This window comes from Myotis nattereri, assembly GCF_964212035.1.
Source record: "Myotis nattereri genome assembly, chromosome: 7".
NCBI classification, from domain to species: Eukaryota; Metazoa; Chordata; class Mammalia; order Chiroptera; family Vespertilionidae; genus Myotis; species Myotis nattereri.
Window position 1 is genome coordinate 35688404 of NC_138082.1, and position 21105 is coordinate 35709508.

General features: G+C 44.8%; 1 protein-coding gene across 2 annotated transcripts in view; it reads right to left on the reverse strand.

Annotated features, from left to right (window-relative positions):
• Positions 1 to 21105, reverse strand: part of HDAC4 (histone deacetylase 4) — a 232932-nt gene that overhangs the window by 195901 nt on the left and 15926 nt on the right. For both annotated transcript variants that reach the window (XM_081095399.1, XM_081095398.1), the window contains exon 2: positions 4347 to 4549. In XM_081095399.1, the coding sequence (XP_080951525.1) occupies positions 4347 to 4368 (22 nt within the window). In that variant the 5' untranslated portion in view covers positions 4369 to 4549. The remainder of the gene's footprint in view (positions 1 to 4346; positions 4550 to 21105) is intronic.

The window sequence follows — 21105 nt, forward strand, 5'->3', positions numbered from 1 at the left end:
ATTTGTGATTTTTTTAAAGACAAAACACAATTTGAGGATTAAAAAAGAAGCAGGTTGAAAGAGAAGTCGTTCTGTCTCCGTGATTTCCAGAACAAATCCTGACTGATTAAATTCTCAGAGCGTGGATGTTGTGGAGAATCAAGGAGTGACAGCTCAAGCTGCAAATGGGCCCTTGGGCTCCTCAACAGCCTAGAGGGCCTGGGGCGGGAAGGCTCAGGGGCATTTCTGAAACCCTTCCTTCAGGCACAGAAGGAAACCTCACAAGAGGCTCAGAGCCCTACTGTCCCAACAGTTCAATCCTTCCGATCAGTCTTCCCTCCAACAAGCCTGCATGCAGCCCGTGTCAGTGACTGTTCTACCGTCTCTGTATCCTCGGGGCCCAGCCCCACTCCTGCCAGGAACCCCCCAGCTCTCAGGTTAGTCACTTCTCCCAACCAGGGCCTCACTAGGTCCAGAACCTGCTTATTATCTGCAGCTTAGAATTGATGTCTTCTCTATGTTAAATGCAGGTCCTCAAAATTCATTTTCTCTCTTTGAAGTCCTTAATACTTTGTAGTATCCTGAAACAGTCTGTCATTGCAAAGCACAATCTAAGTGACATAAAAATGTTTCTTTTTAAGAAAACATATTCTAAAATATACTAACCTTGGTGGCCAAACTGGTTGCAATGAACAGACTCAAGATCAAGCACAAGAAGACAGGAGTACAAAGACTGAGGCAGCCAGCCCAGCTCAGACCAGAGCAGGGCAGAGCCTCCCCCAGGAAGACCTCCAGATGAAAACCTTAGTATGATCTAAAGAAATCAAACCACATCAAGACTCAACTAAGCTATTGCTGACAAGACTTTTTAGCTGCTTTTGTGCGGAGGGAATATTTCAGACTCAACAGAATATTAAGAAACCAAAGAATGGTCCAAATTAAAACACTGATCTTAAGTATACAAGTTTCCCTTAAAATAACTACTTGCTTGTAACTAAACACTGTTACACACCTCTTCCCGAGATGCAGGGGGAGATAGAACACTTGAGTTTCCCAATTCCATCCTGCTCAACCAGTTTCCTATCAAGGGTCAAGTCTGCATGACTACACACAGGTCCATAACGCCCACCGGTATGAGCCTTGTGACTGACAAGTGTTTCTTCAGGCAGAAATGGTGCGAAGGGTGGGGGGCAGGTGGTGTTAGAAAGCTGCAGAGGGACAGTTCTCAGTAAGCCATCCAAGCTCCCACATCCCAGCACACTGCTCACAGGCCAGCCAGCAGTCTACATGGGAGTGGAACAAAGGCGGGGTAGGAAAGGGAGCCGAGGACAGGCCCACACGGGTCAAGTTCCCTCCCTCTCACTCGGGATGCCTTGTCCAGGCAGGGGCCCTGTGTCCTATACGTCCATCCTGATCTGTTTCAGCACATCCCAACAGGCAAAGGTTTGGAGCATGGAATTAGGCAAAAAGCACCATATTTCAGAACCTCTTCCCACTGTTCTTACTGTCAAAGAGGAGTTCTTTGAGGCTAAATCAATTCAGGCCCTTTCCGCAGGCTGCTCCCATCAGTACAAACACTGATTCAGAGCAATAAAACCAGCAGTGAGCAGTTTTACGTCAGAGAACCAGGGCCCAGCTCTGGCGGCGTTCATAAAGAACAGCAATAAAACCCTACTGCATGCCTCACCCACCAGAGGGAGTTTGAAGGGAAAACAGGAGAGAAAAAATCAAGCACTTCAAATAAAAAGGTCATTTTATCATCAGGGCAAAGGCAAGTTGCACTGCAAGTGTGAGTGAGGAGACAACAGCAAGGGCCCCAGGGGACAGTGAGGGGGGCAGTGAGGCCCCCAAGGAAGAGTGAAGGCCTCAGGGGACAGTAAAGGTGAAAGCCCAAGGGATAGTGAGGGCCCCAGGAAAGAGTGAAGACCCTGGGGGACAGTGAAGGCCCCAGGGGACAGTGAGGGGGGAGCAGTGAGGGCCCCAGGGAAGAGGGCTCTGGGGGACAGTGAGGGCTCCAGGGGGCAAGGCAGAGCAGGTCACAGCCAGACAGAAGCCGCTTGGATCATGAGGGAGGTGAGAGGCCCACATCAGGGAGGCTGCGCAGTGCGGGTCCAGTGGGAATGAGAGAGACAGTCTCCTCCTTGGGTTGAAGAAACTTCCCATTCAAAATAGCAAACTGAATAAGTGAGTATTCATTATATCTCTTCCTCCCAAATCCACTAATTTACTAAATATAAACAGAAATATAAAAGGATATATAGCAATGCTAGACAGTGGGGAATAGCTCAGCTGACCAAAACTTGGAGGAATTTCCAAGAAAATATAAATCTGATGGGATCAAAGTGACAGGAAAACAATCTCTAGTGATCAACCCACCACCTGGCAAGACAGACAACAGCCCCACACACAGGGAGGGTACAGGTCCAAGCCCAGTCCAGCCCAGCCCCCTGCAGCGAGGCCAGCGCTGTTTGTGGTCCCTTGCTGCAACTCCAGGGGCTGCTCTGGGAGGAAAGGTGGCTCCTGAAGGACACCTGAGCACTGCAGAGAGCAGGAGTACCCAAGAGCTTAGGCCCCGAGCATGCCGCCACCACTGACAGAAGGCTCAGCCTCCAAGGAAGCCCTGCCCTCACCAGCTCCAGCCCCTCTTCCATCTTCAGTCTCCAACCCCAGGAGGGCCAGAGACCACAGGAGTCGGCTGGTGGCAACAACACACAAGGCCAGATAGGACAGTGATTGCGATAAACACGATGGGCAAACCTACATATAAAGGCAGACTCTCAGGGGAGAGAAAGCCAGCGCAGCACTCTTCTCCTCCCTGAGACAAGCCTAAAGAGAAGGAAGGCTTGGGAGGTTATGATAAGTTATGATAAGCGGGTGGGGAGATGTTGTTCAGCCCAAGAAACCAAGGGCAGAAACGCTTTCAGGAAATTCAATTAACTTCTTGGCAAAGACACAGGTAACAAAGAGAAATACATTGTATTTTATTTAGACACCTGGGTTACCAAGAGATAAGATGACAGGTTCTAGAGTTAACTGAGAATAAACTTAACGTTTTAAACGTGCACACCCACTATGCCCACTGACGGAATAATTCTGCCTCTTGGAATTGATCCAGTGCAGATAGATGCTTATAGAAGTGCAAGTACAAACTATACATATAATTGTCCGATGCCAGTTTGGGGCTGCTATAAATAGTGCTGCAACCACATAAATATTCATCTACAAGCTATCAAAATAAGTTAGATTTATACACATACTGACATCAAAAAGTGCTCATAATACATTAAGATGGAAAAAAAAATAACACAGAAGCCCACAGATGGGATGACTGCACGCCACTGAAATACCTGTATGCAGCCCCTGTGCTCAGACATGGGAAGGAGGCCCAGCTCCCTCACTGGGAGGGAGAGCTGGGCACCCCTCAAGGTCTGCTTGACACACTTCGATCCAAAAGCTTAAATTTGTTTTACACATTTTATCAATCAATACATGAACAATTTATATCAATAAAGCCTTCCTATCTAAATATAACTGGGAATCCTAGCCTCCAGAGTTTCAGACAACTCCAGTCTGGCCAAGGGAGGGAGGGTGTGTGCAGGTTCTGGGCCATCCCAGAGGCACAGACCTGGATTCCCCAGCCACACTGACAGGGGTGTGGGTGCCTGAGGATGCTCAGCTCTGTCCGGTGGCCACTGCCACCCCTCCCACATGGACACAGGACAGACTGCTGTAAGTGCTCTTATAGGCCAGGTAGCTAGGAGTGGCAGCAAGCAGGACTCAGGCATGCATCAGGCAACTGCACTGGGACTTGTCCTAACAGTGGGTGCCCACAACACATTTCTGAAGCCAAGGGCCACACGAGCATGGTTCCTAGTCCTGTTCAGCCACTTACTAACTCTATGACCCTGAACAAGGCACCCCTTTCCTACAGGATGAGATTTTCGGGGCATTGCGAAGACTGAATCATGTGACATGCTTAGTGCAGGGCCTAATAAAACACACTCCAGCAGCAGGGCCAAGTCACAGAATCACCCCCACCCCCCGAGCCCCAGGAACAAAGAAACTGGGTGAGAAATTAACTCTCCAAATCACAAACTGACCTTTGAACCCCACCTCGCTAAAGCAACGTTCTTGTCTCCTGGTGTCTAGAACACACGTCTGCCACTCAAGTCAGTGTGCAAATCAGCAAAGACGGGGCCTGAGTCTCCCGAGGGCTCTACAGTGTGTCTTTCCCAAGGACAATTTACTCTGCACCAGGTGCTGTCAGACCACCAGGGGCCACTGTCAAGAAAACCAGTCTACCACCCAGTGACATGTTGCAGTTGCAGTGACTTCCTTTCTGCCCAGGACAGCCCACAGCCCCTTACCTGGGTGGCTTTGGGAGCTCATCGCTAGCACCGTCTGCTCCTCTTCGCAACTCAATGGCTCAAAACTTCCACAGACACAATGCTGCACAGAGCTCCAGAGTCCCACCAACACATCCAAATTCAGCAGCAGGCGGGGGCCACAGCCACAGCCACGTCAATGCTGGGCGGTCCACAGCAACGTGTCCACCAGTTCAGGGGAGGACCTGCATGGTGAGACAGAAATAGGCCAGTCAGGAGGCGACCCAAGGAAACCCGGATATGTTTTCATCATTTCACCGCCAACTGGTAAAACAATTCATCTGGACGTTTCTGCTGACAGGAAGCACTGGGGTTGTTAGTAAACACATGTGAACATGAGTGAAACGATCTGCAGGGAAGCGTTTCTAACCGGGGCACCACGGGTGGAGAATGTGTCTCAGGGAGTCACTCTGGCCCATTCCCACCAGTTTCCACGTGTGCATACTCCCGTCCAGCCCACATCCACACACACACCAAATCTCACCTAGCTGCAACCTGAGTCCCAGTCTGCAGTAAGCCCTCCTCACTTAAATCATCCCCCACGTTTCCACCTCCACAATTACCATTTCCTCAGCTGATTTCCACTTTCTCATTATAAAAGTAGCATGCACTCATCACAGGAAAGTATTTAAAGTCACCCATGATGCCATCACAGAGGCAGACATTTGGTAATATCCTGACATGCTTTCCTTTGCCTTTTGCCCACACTGCCAGCTCCCAGCCTCATCTCCTACTATCTGTGCTGACATTACAGCCAGTTTTACAGTGTCCATACCACTCCTGGCAGCACGAATTGGAAGGCTTTGCGACAGAGCTGCCCCTCCCTCATGCCAGGTGGGTGGCATGTGACTGGGCCAGCTCATCAAACCCTCTCCCCAAGACCAGACTTGCCCATAGGTCAGTCACTGGACAGAGAGCCTGAGACAAGTCTAGGAACTCCCACCACCAAGCCCCTGCTCTGGGCAGTGGCATCATGAGGGGCTTCTTGAACTTGGCAATGAGCAGATATTGCATTTATCATCAGAATAGAGAAATACACTGAAAAAATGGTAATTCTGAAAATTCTCCTATTGACCCTGGCTGTAGGCCCTTCCGGGGCCTCTGTCATTTCTTCCTTTGCTAGGATGACAAATTCCTGCTCTTGATTAAATTACTCAAGGGCAGTCTTTCCCTATGCCTTATAACCAAAGAACCCCAGCCAACACATGGAAGGGATCCCTCTCCGAGATTGCTCTTTAGGTGGTTTCCAAGGACATGGATCTGTAACTCTGTGGTTAATATCTGGTTCTGTATCTGGTTATTTCCCTATGAAACACAATGACATATTTTCCTCAGGTTCAGAATTTTTATTCATCTCTTGGTCAGAAGTAACATCATTTTCTTAAAGGCAATGTAGATGATATGTTTTGCAAACCCTTAATAAACCTTAGGTGGTTCTGTATCCTTCACACAAGTCACACCTTGGCTGGGTATAAAAGTCTTAGCTCACAGACATTTTTGGCTGAAAATCTGTAGACATTGCCCCAACCTTCACATTGCAGAAAATTCCATCAGCTGAATAGTGTTTCCTTCTCAGGGAGCCCCTGGGGGCAGAGTTATGGTGGTGGTGGTGTTGCTATAGTTACTTTATTCTGTCTGGATTCAGCTAGAATTATATTTTTAATCTTGAAATTAAAAAATGTTTTCAGAAGATATATGGTAAGAGTCTCCTTTCATTTATTTTGCTCCAAACATGAACCTTTCCATACATATTGGTCTTTCTGCTCAGGAAATGCTCTTCAAGGATCCCTCTACATTTGGCTGGACTCACTCCATCACCACAGGCATATCTGCTGTTTATTCTCATGCCCAGGCATCTTCTCAAGGGTGTTCTCTGCTATTCACATCACTGCTATTTTTCATGTGATCAGTTGTACTCCTATAGCTTCTACTATGGATTTTAACTAAACCATTTGTTTCCAACCATTTCCTTTTACAACTCATCCATTATCTTGTCCTCTCTGTACATTCACTCTTAATGACCTTCTGCTCCAGTTTGTGGAGTCACATCTTCTCCCAGCCAGTCTTTTGAAATTTGTCTTCTGATTTCAACCATAAATCATTTTTAAAGGTAAGTTCGCCTTCTGCATTTCAGTGTAATTCCCTCTCCCCATATCCTGGGACACCTTGCGGAGGCCCATAGTGTTGGTTCTTTCTGTTTATTTATCCTCAAATATGAACAGCTCTACCCAGAGCTGGGTTTTGCCCAAACTCTGTGCGCACCTGCTCCTACCCCAGTGTCCACCACAAGGTTGGCTAAGCACCTTCTCAGGGCTCTGCACTGGCACCTCACATGCAGTTAGCTTTCAAACACAAGGTGAAGTAGAAATGGAGATTTTCAGATATGCAAAAACTGAAAATACCCATCTGCAGCAGATCTACACACACACACACACACACACACACACACACACACACACTATTACAGTCCTCAGGCAGAAGGAATGTAACAAAAGACAGGAACACAGCTCCACATACAGAAGTGAAGAGCCCTGGAAATGGGAGCCATACAGGTAAATGTAAAAGTGTTCTCTTATGGTGAGTTTCTTAAAAAGAGAACTGTTTAAAGCAAAAAGAATACTGTATTAAGACGTTTATATCATATACTAAGAACCTCTCAAAAATAACCCAAACTAAGAGGGGGCCCAGGAAGCACACAGTCCTGTGTCCCGAGGTGTGGAGTGTGCCATACCATCACCTAATGGCAGACTATCCACTATAAATCCTAAAGGAGCCCCGAAGTTCTAGTTAGCAAGTCAATTAAAAACAATACAATCTGAACATAACCCAAATGAAGGCCAAAAAAGGAAAAAGAACCAAAAAGTGACAAATATAAAACAGAAAGATGGTAGCTTTAAACCCAAATCTATCAATTACCATATCAAATGGTCCACTCATCACCCCCAGTCAGAGGGCAGAGGTTGTGAGATTGGAGAAAAACACAAGAACCCACTTTCCCAGAGTTCAAAGAGGCATCATGTGAGGTACAACAGAAAATGACTCAGAGAGGAGGTCATGCACTTGATATCTATAATAATAAAAGCATAATATGCTAATTAGGCCGGAAGTCCTTCTGGACGTCCTTCCTTCAGGACAAAGCCACAGCAGGCGGGGGCAGAGGCAGCAGAGGCCCTGGACACAGAAGCATCAGGCAGGGGCCAGGGCCAAGGCCCTTGCATGAATTTCATGTATCGGGCCTCTAGTTGTAAAATAAATCTTCCCCAAGTTTACAAATCCAAGTATAATGCTGCTTACAAGGAACCCACTTTAAGTATAAAGATACAGATGGATTAAAAGTCAGAGCTGGAAAAGATACAGGATGCAAATGCAAATCAAAAGAAAGCTGCAACAGTTGCACTAATATCAGATAAAGTAGATATTAAACAAAGGATCTCACCAGGGACAAAGAAGCCATTTCATAAAGATTCATCAAAAGGACATAACAGCCCTGACCGGTTTGGCTCAGTGGATAGAGCGTCGACCTGCGAACTGAAGGGTCCCCGGTTCGATTCTGGTCAAGGGTATGTACCTTGGTTGCGGCACATCCCCAGTAGGGGCGTGTGGGAGGCAGCTGATCGATGTTTCTCGCTCATCGATGTTTCTAACTCTCTATCCCTCTCCCTTCCTCTCTGTAGAAAATCAGTAAAATATATTTTTTAAAAAAGTTTCCATCTTTAAATAAAGAAGGAAAAAAAAGGACATAACAATCCTAAATAGTCATGTGCAGCTAATAACAGAGCTTCCTACACACACAAAAATTAATAGAAGTGTATGGAGAAATGGAGAAATCTACAGTTACAGTTGGAAATTTCAACACCTTGCTCTTAGGAATTGTTAGAACAAGCAGACAGAAAACGAGTGAAAACAGAAAAGATATGACACTATCACCCAATCTGACCAAAAGGCATTTATAGAATACTCTGTATACACCAGAACACACATTCTTCACATTTTTTTAAGCACATAGACCATTTACCAAGATACACATCTTTGGGGCCATAAAACAAGTCTCAGTAAATTTTAAAGGACTCCAGTCCAGCCGAACAAATATGTTCTCTGACTAAACTGAAATTAAGCAAGAAATCAAGCACAGAAAGATATCTGGAAAACTCCAAATATTTGGAAACTAATATACTTCATGGGACAAAGAAGAAATTAAAATATAGAGAGTATCTGAGATGATGAAATGAATGAAAATGAAACACAACATGTGTACTTAGAGGGTAATTCCTGGCACTGAAAGCCTATATTAGAAAAGAAGATCTCCAGTCAATAACTTCAGGCGTTGCCTTAAAAAGCTAAAAAAGAAGAAGAAGAAGGAGAAGAAGAAGAAGAAGAAGAAGAAGAAGAAGAAGAAGAAGAAGAAGAAGAAGAAAGTAAACCCAAAATAAGCAAATAAGAGACAATGACAAAGAGCAGAAATCAACATAATAGAAAAGAGAAAAAAAGCAATTAAGCAAAAGCAGATTCCTTGAGACAATCCTATATAATAAAAGCCTTATATGCAAATCAACTGAACAGAAGAACAACCGGTGGCATGGCTGGTGGCTATGATGGCGCACTTACCACAAGGGGGCAGACACTCAATGCAGGAGCTGCCCCCAACCCGCAGGCCCCAGGCCAGCCAAGGCGGGTGCCAGTGGCCACCCTCGCAGATCGTACCGCTGGTCACCCCACAGATCAGCCCTGATCGCCGGCCAGGCCTAGGGACCCTACCCATGCACAAATTTCGTGCACCGGGCCTCTGGTAAAATTGATAAACCTCTACCTAAACTGATCAGAAAAAAAGAGAAAGAAGACCAGTTAATATCAAGAATGGGAGAGAAGGTTAACATGGACCAAATGGATATTAAATGAAACAACGTTATGCCAGTAACTTTGACAATCTAGATGAAATCAACAAATGTCTTAGACCCAAACTACAAAGTCACTCAAGGAGAGAGCCCACCCACAGTCAGTGCCAGTCAGGAGATCCCAGCTGCGACTCTTCTTGTTCAGTCCCTCCTTTCTTTCTTTCTTCTTAGCATTTCCCTGCAAGGATGAGCTGTCACTTCTCTATCTCTCTAGTTAATCAATTATTTATTTACATCAGCATGGGCTCATAGGTATTTATTTTAGTCTCTGTGTTATAATCCAACCCTATCATTTATTTTGTTGCTCAAGCTTTGGCCATTGGGAGCTCCTTTAGGTCAACTCCTACGTTTTTCTGACAAGTGCCCTCCCCCAGCTTTTTTGTTTTGTTTTGTTTTGTTTAAAGATTTTTTTTTTTTATTGACTTTTTAGAGAGAGGGGAAGGGAAAGGGGAGAAGGAAACATCAATGTGAGAGCATAACATCGACCGGCTGCCTCCTGCACACCCCCTACTAGGGATCCAGCCCACAACCCAGGCATGTGTCCTGACCAGAAACCTTACTGGCAACCTTTCAGTGCATGGGAAGATGCCCAACCAACTTAGCCACACCGGCCAGAGCATCATTTTTTTAAAGCATTCTTTACTTTCTGGTTCCACAAGATGTCCCTGTTGCAGCCCGGAATCAACCACTTCTCCAAGGATCCTGAGTATATGCGTATACCTTCTCAGATTCCAATCCAACATCATACCGATTTCCTGGTGTTCGACTTAGTTCTCCACCATTGAGAAACCTTGGTTTTTATTATCTCCAATAAAGTTACTTATTTGTTCAATTCTAGTACAGAGTAGTTTCAGAATTGCTGACCCACCCACACGAGAAACATTCTCCCACAAAGCTCCAGCCCGTGTCCCATTCTCTTGTCCTCCAGCCCTGCGGTCCAGTCCACAATCCCCAGTTCCTCAGCTCAGTTCTTTTCTTCTTCACCCATTCAGCGCAGAGGGTGCTGCATTTGTGATAGAACTTGAGTCATTTGTAAGTATTTGTATTTCATATTGGGTAGCCCCCACATCCTGGTTGGTTCTGTTTATTTTTTGCATATGTGAAGAGTAAGAAATACAAACATTAAGTGAAAAAAATGTGTTCATGTTGATATTTGCAATTTAAGTTTTAAGATTTTACAGAGTTTTCATGTAAATTTATCTTGCTTTAAAACACAGCTTTTGTATTATGGAAATTTCAAACATATACAAAGTGAACAGAACAGTATAATGAGCTTCTAACACCCACTTCAGCAATTACCAACATTCACCTCTATCTCTTTTTACTAAATGCCCAAAATGTAACTGTACACTTGTAAAAATGGGTAGATGTGTGTAACCCTATTACCATAAGAGGTTTTTCTTGCTTTTAAATGCATTGTCAAACTAGTGAGAAATAAATACTTTTGATATAATTTATTCAGAATCCAGTTCTGTCATAAATAATGGGGCCTGTCAGAATAGCGTGTCCTCCATCTTGTGGGAAACAAGAGCCCCTGTAGGTGTTTGAGCAGTACAGAGAGTCCGGGATGGGCTCTGGGGTATGCAAATAGCAGTACCAACCCAGACACGGCCTCCCTCCCCAGAGCCAGAGCTCAGGCCCTGGACACTCCCTCCACTCAGCCTGTTCCAGCATCAGGGCTCCTCGATGGCCATCAGTGGCCCCTGCTAGCCCAGATATGGTCACCACCTGACCACCTCTGGTTAAGGTTGTCTCAGAGCCAGGTTGTGCCAGGGCCCATGGCCCCCTGAGAGAAAGGCAGTGGGAATTGGGTCTGGAGAAGCCGAGACTAGGGGAATCTAGATGACAGTGGACCAGGAATAGAGGCTGAAGAACCAATTCCAGGATCTGAGACAGGATCAACACCCAGCTTGGGAACCTTCTTTCTAGAAGCAAGTAACCAGAACACAGTGTGTGAACCAAAGGAGGTAAGGACTCAGGTTCAGGTACAGGCATGTTAGAACAAAGGTGTATCTGCCAGGGGCCCCACTTGGTTGCCCTGCTAGATCTACCCTATTATGTGGGGCACAGTAAGACATTCCCAGAGTTGCCGAAGGGAATGACATTTTTTGAAAGTCGTCCTGTATGCACCTCAGAAGTCACCTCAAAAGGGCTCAGGTCAAAGAGAATTGCAAAACAACAGTGCACTGCCTTTGGGGGGTTCCAGGAAAAAGTTAAGGAGCACATCTAACACAGAAGATTCCAGAAATTCAAAAGCACGTGGCCTCAGGAAGCCACTGCCTTAGAGAACAGCAGGGCTGTGGGCAGAGCAGCAAAGCAACAGGTAACAGCCTTCTCAACCCTCAGAACACCTGGCTAAATACATAATTTGCATATTTTAATGAAAATGGTGGGACAGAGAGAAGAAAATTAAGAAGAAATCATTTTCTACCTGAAAACTAAAACTCCTGAAACTAAAGCAATACCACAAAAATCCCACAATGAGAGTAAAATCTTTCACACTCAAAAAGGAGAGCCTGTGGATAACAGTCTAACTTGTTCAACCATATTTCTCCTCTTTTCCCCTTCCTATTGGCATCCTGTTAGGCAGAAAGTCTCTGAACAGCCCAATGCAAATTCACAATATAAAACACACTAGAAATTCAACATTTAAATAAAATAAAATTCACATGTGATATAGTTCTTTTATCTTGATGTAAACATCTTAACTAACAATAGAGCATTGCTTTTCTAAGGAAACACATGGTTCTGAGATCTCAAAAAATGACAGAAACTGAATCTTTCAGAAACCTATTCACGGTGAACGTCTGAAGTGTATATCTGTACATCTCTAACTAAAGCATATACTTCTGATATATATTAGACACATGTTGAACATATTATGACTTGAAACACAACTGCTTTTATGACTGCAGTCTTCCCTGATATATGGCATAAACGCAAAGCCCACATTGGGGAGGGTGAGCGATAGAGAAAAATCTGTAATTTTAATTTACATGCTGCTTTAAAAAGGGCATGGTCACTCTACTAATTAGGCAGCCTCTGACACTAAGCATATATTTACATAAAGACATTGCTTTCTGCTGGTGTCCAACCCCAGCAGGTCCAGGGGTCCCCAAAGGTGTGGACGGAGTCAGCGAAGAAGGAAGGACACGGAGACAGCGTTCAGTTGATCAACAGCCTAGCCAGGATCTCTAGCCAAGTTGTGGTCAGGATCTCCAGCGAAGTTCTGGTTAGGATCTCCAGCCAGGTTCTGTGTCCATGTTCTCTTGCTAGGTTCTCCAGCCAGGTTCTCCAGGTTCTCCAGCCAGGTTCTGTAGCCATGTTCCCTCGCTAAGTTCTCCAGCCAGGTTCTGTCCAGGTTCTCCAGCCAGGTTCAGTCACCAGGTTCTAGTCAGGTTCTCTTGCCATGTTCTATCCAGGTTCTGTAGCCAGGTTCTGTCTCTAGGTTCTTCAGCCAGGTTCTCTTGCTAGGTTCTGTCTCTAGGTTCTGTTGCCAGTTTCTGTCCAGGATCTTTTGCCATGTTCTCTTGCTAGGTTCTGTCTCTAGGTTCTGTCTCCAGTTTCTGTCCAGGATCTTTTGCCATGTTCTCTCCAGCGAAGTTCTTCTGTCTCTAGGTTCTGTGTAGGTTCTGTGTCTAGGTTCTGTGTCTAGGTTCTGTGTCTAGGTTCTTCTCTAGGTTCTGTGTCCTGTTGTCTTGTTACATCTGTATTTATACCAGTTGATTCCAATCCTATCAATCTCTATTCCAAAGGTTAGGGCGTTTCTTATCTCCATTCCAGGGAGTAAAGATTATGTAGCTTAAGCATGATTGTTCGTAGTTGAAGTGATTAATTACCTGCCTGGCACTTAGTTAAGGGGTTTTATTCCCTCCCTAACTTCAGGGGAAAATCCCTTACCTGGGGAAACAACCTTTCTCAGAGAGGTGACCTTGGTTAAAACACACAGTGCCAAGAAGGTGAGCAAACATATTAAGAACAGTATGCCATATATGCCAGGTCCCTTGAACAGCAAGGATGGACCGGCTCCCGGCAGCTTTCTTTATTTTTACTTCCGTTCCATACAGAATAAATGAAACCAAATGTGTCACTATGGCTTCAGTGTGTGCTAATATTTCCTCCACCAAAGGTTTTGGATCTAAGATTACCTATAGTTCTTCCATCCTGCAGCTGCCCTTAGAAATTTTAGTTGGCCTAATTTCATGGAACAGACAATAAACCTTACAAAGAGTAAAAGTCTTATAATTATAAATCTTTAGGAGAATACACTCTTTAAAATCTTATTGACCACAAAGAAATGTGGCAGAGAAGAAGGAGGACATGTTTTCTCACTGACCACAACCTTCCACATCCTGTCACATGGGCAAACAATAACCATGGCTCAAAGTCCATACACCTCCTCACCATGGCCTCAGCCTGCCAGGCTGGTGGGTGAACCAAAACGATGCCACACAGGCTATAGCACCCCAATTCAAGAGAAAGCATGCAAATTAAAAAAAGAAGTCAACGGAGAGCTTTCTCTGAATCAGGATACCCACTCACCACTTCTAGTCAACAGCCTGCTGGAGATGCTAGCCAGTGCAACAAGGCAAGAAAAAGAAATGAAAGGCACAAATATTGAAAAAGAAGCATATACTGCTTTATTCACAGACAATATACTATGTACACAGAAAACTCAAAATGATCTACCAATAACTATCAAAATTCCTAAGTGCATGCAACAAAACATTAGGTACAAGGTCAATATACAAAAATCTATTATACATACCAGCAACAAACAGAAAATAAAAAAGATAAAATTTGCAATAGCATATAATATCGGCAAATATCCAGGGCCAAATCTACCAAAAGAAGTATAAGAACCTTACACATTAAACTATGAAATGTTTTAAGTGAAATTAAATACCTAAATAAATGGAGGAATATACTATATGCATGGATTGGAAGACTCAATATAGTTAAGATGTCCCCCAGATTAATTAGTAGTCAATCATTCTCAATCAAATCCCACCAGAAATTCTTTGAAAATTGACAAGGTAATTTTAAAATTTTACATGGATGCACAAAGGACCCAGAATAGCAATCTTGAGGAAAAAAAAGACCTGGAGGACTTATGCTACTAATAAATACCAAGATTTATTATACAACTCTGTAATTAAGACTTCGGTATAAAACTAGACAAATAAAACAAAAAAAACAGAATATTCCAGAGTAAGACCAACACAAATAAAATAATATGATTAGAGCAGAAGCTAGTACACTCCAAATCCATAGGGAAACAGGCCAGCTGATAGGTTAACTGCTACCTTTGTGGAAACAACTGAACCATGACCCACCATTATGAAAATCAGTGTGAGATGGATCGTACATGTTAAAGACAACAAAGCCCAACCTGAAGGACAGCAAAGGGAAAGACCTGCAGGTAGACAAAGATACTTAAATAGATGTTTAAATATTTTTTTTAAGGTACTGACCATAAATGGGGGAAAAATACATTGTAATGCATCAAATTCAGAACTGTAGTTTATCAAAGACTCAGTGGAAGAGTGAAAAGGCAACCCAGAGAGCAGAAGTTAATTTGCCCAAAATACATCCTACAGAGGACCGGGATCCCAAATATATAGATAGTTCTTACAAATCACTAAGTTTAAATAAGCAGATGACCCAAGTAAAAAAAAAATGGTCAAAACAGGTAGTTTTATAAAGGAGGATTCCACATGGTCAGTCACCACATGAAGAGGTACACAGCACCTGTACTCACAGGAAAATACAAATTAAAACTGCAACAGAATACTGCAAATGACTGAAATTTAAAAGCAAAGCAAAATCAAGTTTGGCAAGGATATAGAGCAACTGAGACTCTCAACTCTGCCATGAGTGTGAAAGGCACAACACTATGGGAACCTGCCTGGTGACAAGCACTGATGCTGAATCTACACATACCTGTGCCCCAGCAAGACCACGCCTAGGTGCATACCCTACAGAAAGGCATGGATTGCTCATCAAAGTTATTCACATGAATGACACAGCAGCAAAATCTGTGGTAGTCAGAAACTGGGAACATCCCAAATGGCCATCAACAGTAGAATGGATAAATAACTCGAGAACAGTCATATCATAGTATACTGCATAGCAATGAGAACAAACTACACCTATAAGCAGCAACACAGATGAAGCAAACAAATAATCTGTCTGCAAGGGAAGACAGATACACAAAAGTACACACTGTATGACCCCATGTGATAAAGTTTGACACCAAGTGAAACTAATCTGTGCTGTTAGAAGACAGGTGACACCCTTGAAAAGGGGGGGAGATGGAAGGAGAAACAAGGAGGCTGGTAATGTTCTGTTTCCTGATCCAAGAGAAGGTTAGTGAGGATCAGTGAGACAGTTCACCTGGTGGAAATTCACCCACTGAACAATTCTGACTGGGTGGGGATTAGGGGGAAGCAGAGAGAGAGACTGAATGAATCAACTCCTCAAAGACCATCTTGCATCAAAGAAAGATCCAAAAATAAAACCTCCTTGGTTGACCCACTCTACCTGCATTATTTTCCTTACACTTTCTGGGCAATGGATGAGTATTTTATAGTTCTACCACATTCTCACAATCAGCATGGACACATGGAATATTTGTCAAATTACCCCCTCTCGGAACCACTAAACCTCACACTGCACAGGCCTCATTCGAAGGGCAGGCTATTCAAACTGAGGGGCTACAGGATAGTTCTTGGAGGCCCTGAGTCAGGTTATCAGAAAAATGTATACATGAAATAATTTTTAATGTAAACGTTCTCCCATTAAATAATTTAATTTGGATTTAATTCATTTAAATTAATTCAAATTTTAATCAAAAACAGACTTAACTGATATTCCTGAGACCTGTTTGTACAGTGAGCTTTTTAATAAGCATTGTTTTGTTCAGTGAACGTCCTCAATGAAATAGGGACCGTAAGGTCTAGCAATCATGTTTTGGAAGAGTATTATTCTATGATAGACTAGAGTCCCAGTGCACGAAATTCGTGCACGGGGGTGGGGGGGGATCCCTCAGCCCGGCCTGCGCCCTCTTGCAATCCAAGACCCCTCCAGGGATGTCCGACTGCTGGTTTAGGCCCGATCCCTGCAGTTGGACATCCGGCAGTTGGACATCCCTCTCACAATCTGGGATCCCTCTCGCAATCCCGGACCGCTCACCCCTAACCACTCACCTGCCTGCTCACCCCTAACCACTGTCTGTACAGTGTGCTTCATAGTGACCAGTCATTCCGGTTGTTCCGCCGTAATGGTCACTTAGGCTTTTATATATATAGATGGTCACATCACAGAAGACTTAAGATTTCTTTCCCCATAATTTGTTGGGACAGATTTATATTTTAGTTTCCTAATAGGCTCTACACTTGAGAGTAATAAAATTTCATTTCAGTACATTCTAAAAGGAAACGCTTCACTCACTCTGAGTAATACGGAAGTGGCAGACTTCTTCCAGCCATTCTGGAAAGACCAGGCCAGATGCTGGGGACAGAGGGGACCGGTCTGGCAGCAGGCACCACCAGGCCCTCAGAGCCCTGGTGCACAGACACACAGCATGTGCACAAACACTCACACACACACAAACAGGAGCAAAACAGCATCAATTCTCTCCATGAAAGAAAATGCCTTCCAGGCCCTGGACCCCTTTTCCAGATGGCTACATCCACTCATTGATAAACAGCCATGGTGTAGTGCTAATATGTTTAAACTTCTTGATAAAACAAAGTTTTTAGATTAAGGGTCCACATGGATAAAGCGCCCAGATAAAATAATATCTATTTCCTTTAGCTGCTAAATAAAATAATATTTAAGATTCTGGCAGGCAGGGACTAGAGATTGGGCTTTTAAAAGATTGGGCTTTTAAAATTCTGGATCATCTAACATCAAAAGGCCATGAGCCCATATACACCAGCCAGAGGCCAAGGGTGTCCTGGGCAAACAGACAGCTGTAACCCCTAAGGAAAACAGGGCCTAGACCAGTGTCCTACACAGAACATCTCAGGGCAGGGGACAAGCAGCAGCATAACCTTTCAACTATTACCACCATAAACCCAAGTGCATGTGCTTCACCGACAACATGGAACTGCCATCACTGACAGTCACAGGAAATTGAAAACCAGCTCAGTAACAGGAGGCTCCGTGGGCCAAATGCCTGATCAACTGCCACAAACAGAGGTGAGACCTCTCCTCCTCCTCCTCCCAACCACATGGAAACCACTGTCTGTTGAACTGGTTGTGGAAGTGTCCCGGGCCCATTTCCATGGTAACACCAAGATGGTATGTGCCTTTCTCACCCTTGCCCTCACGAATGTACAGAAGAGTTTTCCAGGGGCTACAAGTCATGTGAAATGACAACAGATGAGATGCAGAGGCAGCTACAAGAAGCCCCATCCTCCGATAAGCAGACACTGCAAAGACCAGCACAAATGTAGAAGGGTGCCTCTTCTTGTTACTACCTATTCTGTTTTACAAAATAAGTCTTTTTTATGAAAAAAGTATGTAATCTTTATCACTGTGGAATGGGTTGTTTGAAATAAATATTTTTTAAATTTCTAATACAGTGAGTAACACTAGATACCAGCCAAGTTAAGCATATTTGGAAAACTGAAAACCAACTGCTTGCTAGGTCTGAAATGGACCGGCTCACCCAGCGACCCTGCTGGCTTCCTCCAGGACAGAGAGCTTCGGCCCTGAGACACAGAGCAGGGAGAAGGGACTCGGCCTCTGGCATCCTAACAATCCAAAGTTCTGAATTTTGGTCCCAATAAATGTGTGTTTGGACCAAGGGCAAATCCGTGCCCAGAGCTCACAGTGGAGGGAGTCACAGGGGCAGCAGCACCATCAGCCTGTCCAGTAGGGATATCCCCACAGAGACCCAGTTTCCTAGGGAGTGAGGGGGTAGAATTCAGGGTTCCTTTAAATTCCTACTTCCTAAACTTCCTTAATGTTGAAATGGTCTACAAGGATCATTGTTATTACAATGAAAACAAAGCTATTTCTATTTTAAAAAATAAACAAAACTGTTGTGGATTATCACCACAGGGTAACAGTCAGCCTGCTGCATGAACGCAGGCAACACCACTGTACATGGCACCTGGGACCAGGCTGCTGGACAGACCCCAGTCCAGACCCCCCTAAATGAAGCACTCCTGTCCTGCTAGCTGTGCCCGGTCCCAAGGTACTCCCAGCCTACACAATGAGATGCCCCACATCTCTGTCACCTCAAGTAAGGGGAGGCAGGTCTCAGGGTCCTGCCCTTGGCCCCAGTGAGACCCCCAGTGTGTCCTGTCTCACTTTCCCACAACCTGGGAGAACATGGTCCAGCTGGGAAAAATCTACACCAGCCCCGAAGCATGTAGGCAGGAAGTGAAGTGCCCTCTATTCTCGCCACGGCCTTTTAACGCAGGCCAGAGCTCACAGCATGTCCGGGCAGGTGCCAAAGCGTGGCAAAGTTCCAAGAGGTGAAGAGGCCACCGACTCCAGGATACTGACCCTGCCTTTGGGGCAGTGAACTGCAGACAGGTTCTGGGACGAGACAATTCCCCAACACATCCTTCAGCTTTGAGCCAGGACTCTATCTCCAAATACCAAATGAGCACCTCACCTGTGCAGTTCTGACTCATCTCAGTGACCTCTAACTTCCTCTGGAAACTGAAGTTCTATGAAAACCAAAATGCCTGGTTTTCAAACTTTTCTTGTTTTTTTTGTTTGTTTGTTTTTGTTTTTTTCAAAAAGATTATGAAGGAGGCAAAGTGTCAGGTAGCAGGGAAACTGGTCCCAGAGCAGCATCTCTGCCCAGGCAGCAGCGGGCGGCACCCGTGGGGATGCACAGCTCCCAGAGCACACCCATCCACATGCACCTGACCAGCCACTGCCCGTGTCAGCCAGGGAAGGCAGTCCCTGGTCCCCTGGTCACGGGCAGTAGCTTTGGGGCTCATGCTCCTAGAAGGAGACAAGCAGGCAGAATGCAGGGTGACAAGGGCTGGGAGAAAACTAAAGCAGTCAGGACAGGGGTGTAGGGCCAGGGGTCAGGGCCAACTCTGACCAAGTAATGACAGAGAAAAGCAGGGAAGCAGGGAGCCTTGAGAAGCTGCGGGTTGAGGGGCCAGTCTCATGTCTGACATGCACTAGTCCCTGGGCCCCCAACATTGTCCCCAGCCCCCCCTCTTTCACTCAGGAGCTCGCCTGCAGCTCAAGCTCTCCTTTGCCTTGGCCAGTCAGACAGTGTGGCCTCAGGTTTTCAGCAACAAGAAACAAACAGACCTCTCTGCAGACTTCCGACTCTGTCCAGGGACCCAGAAAGTGTCGCTTTCCCTCCTCTTCCCAAAGGAAAGCAACCCCTGCAGCCCAACCATGCACTATGCACGTTCAAGAGCCTGCAGCGTGTGTTAGCATATATGTAACTTAATAGGACTCACTAAGTTATATATTTATTATATATATAATATTAACATAATACTTAAACATACACATGTACTTTATAATATGCATATATGTGTGTGTATATATATATATATATATATATATATGTATTGTCTATATAAATTTCTTTTCCTTTAGCTAGTGTTGGTGTTCAGCATGGGATCAATGGTGACCTTGTGTTTTGTAAGAACCATCTATTTTTAAAAATCTACTAGAAGTAGTGTTTAATGGTAACAGTTTCAGTTCTGCGAGATGAAGAGGTTAGCTGCACAACAGTGTGAATATACTTAACACTACTGAACACCTAAAATTGGTTAAGGTGATAATTTTCACGTTATGTGTTTCTCACAACTACACTGGACGAGTCACAAGTACACAGCTCGGCGGCATCTCCAGGATGCGACTGAGCAAACAAATGTTTGTGTCCCAATAACTGGAGAAAATGACTGGAAGTGACTAAAGCAACCCGCACTCCCCATCACACACATCAGGATATTTAAAGTACACCCATGGTCACTGAGTTATCACCAGAACATGTGACTAACATGCACTGTTACGACGAAGGAAACAGATTCTAGGTATGAGGAGCGAGGGCCCTGCCTTCCTTCCTGATTCAACAGCCTTCCCTGATCCTTACAGTGAAAAGGCACAGCAGCACCGCAAGTGAGCAATGGGAGACAAACATCTCGGCCCCCGTGTTAGCATATTCTAAAAACGCAATTTTCCATTCAGCAAGTTCCTCTCTTTTGTCACTATAGCACAACATGCCTCCCGGTTATCTCCAAGGACATCTGCATGAAACACTCACTTTAGCTAGGAAAAGTTAAGTCCTGGGGACTCACACCCATTCTTCAAATTTGGAAGAAAAGGGAAAGGAGAGAACAAAGGTACATTTCATTCATATGCAAACAAAGTAAATGAAAGCTGACTTCACTTCCTCACCCCAAGCTGGTACGCATATGACGTGTGTAACTTGCCCTGGAGTGGTTTCAAAATTACTACTTGAATTATTACATGACTGTGCAGGGGAACCAAATCCAGCTTGGTCCAGATGCAGTGCAGTTTACTTCAAAGCTGAAAGAAATGCAAGGACTGTGTTCTGCATGCCATGACAACAGGGTTTCCCAACCTCTGCACCAGTGACAGCAAAATCGCCTTGGGGCGAGAACCCTGAAGCATGTGGGACTCTCTCCAAAAAGGCATGTCATTAAACCAACACCCAAATTCCCTGTGCCACACACACACTCTACCAGCTAAGATTGCCTCTCTGGGCACAACAGGAAGTTCCCCGGATTACTCAGGCCCCCAAAGCAGCCAGAGTGATGGAAATCACAGAGTCCCACAGGGCCACAGGCTGATTTCAGGTAAGGTCCCTTGGACCTCCTGGGGCCATCAAC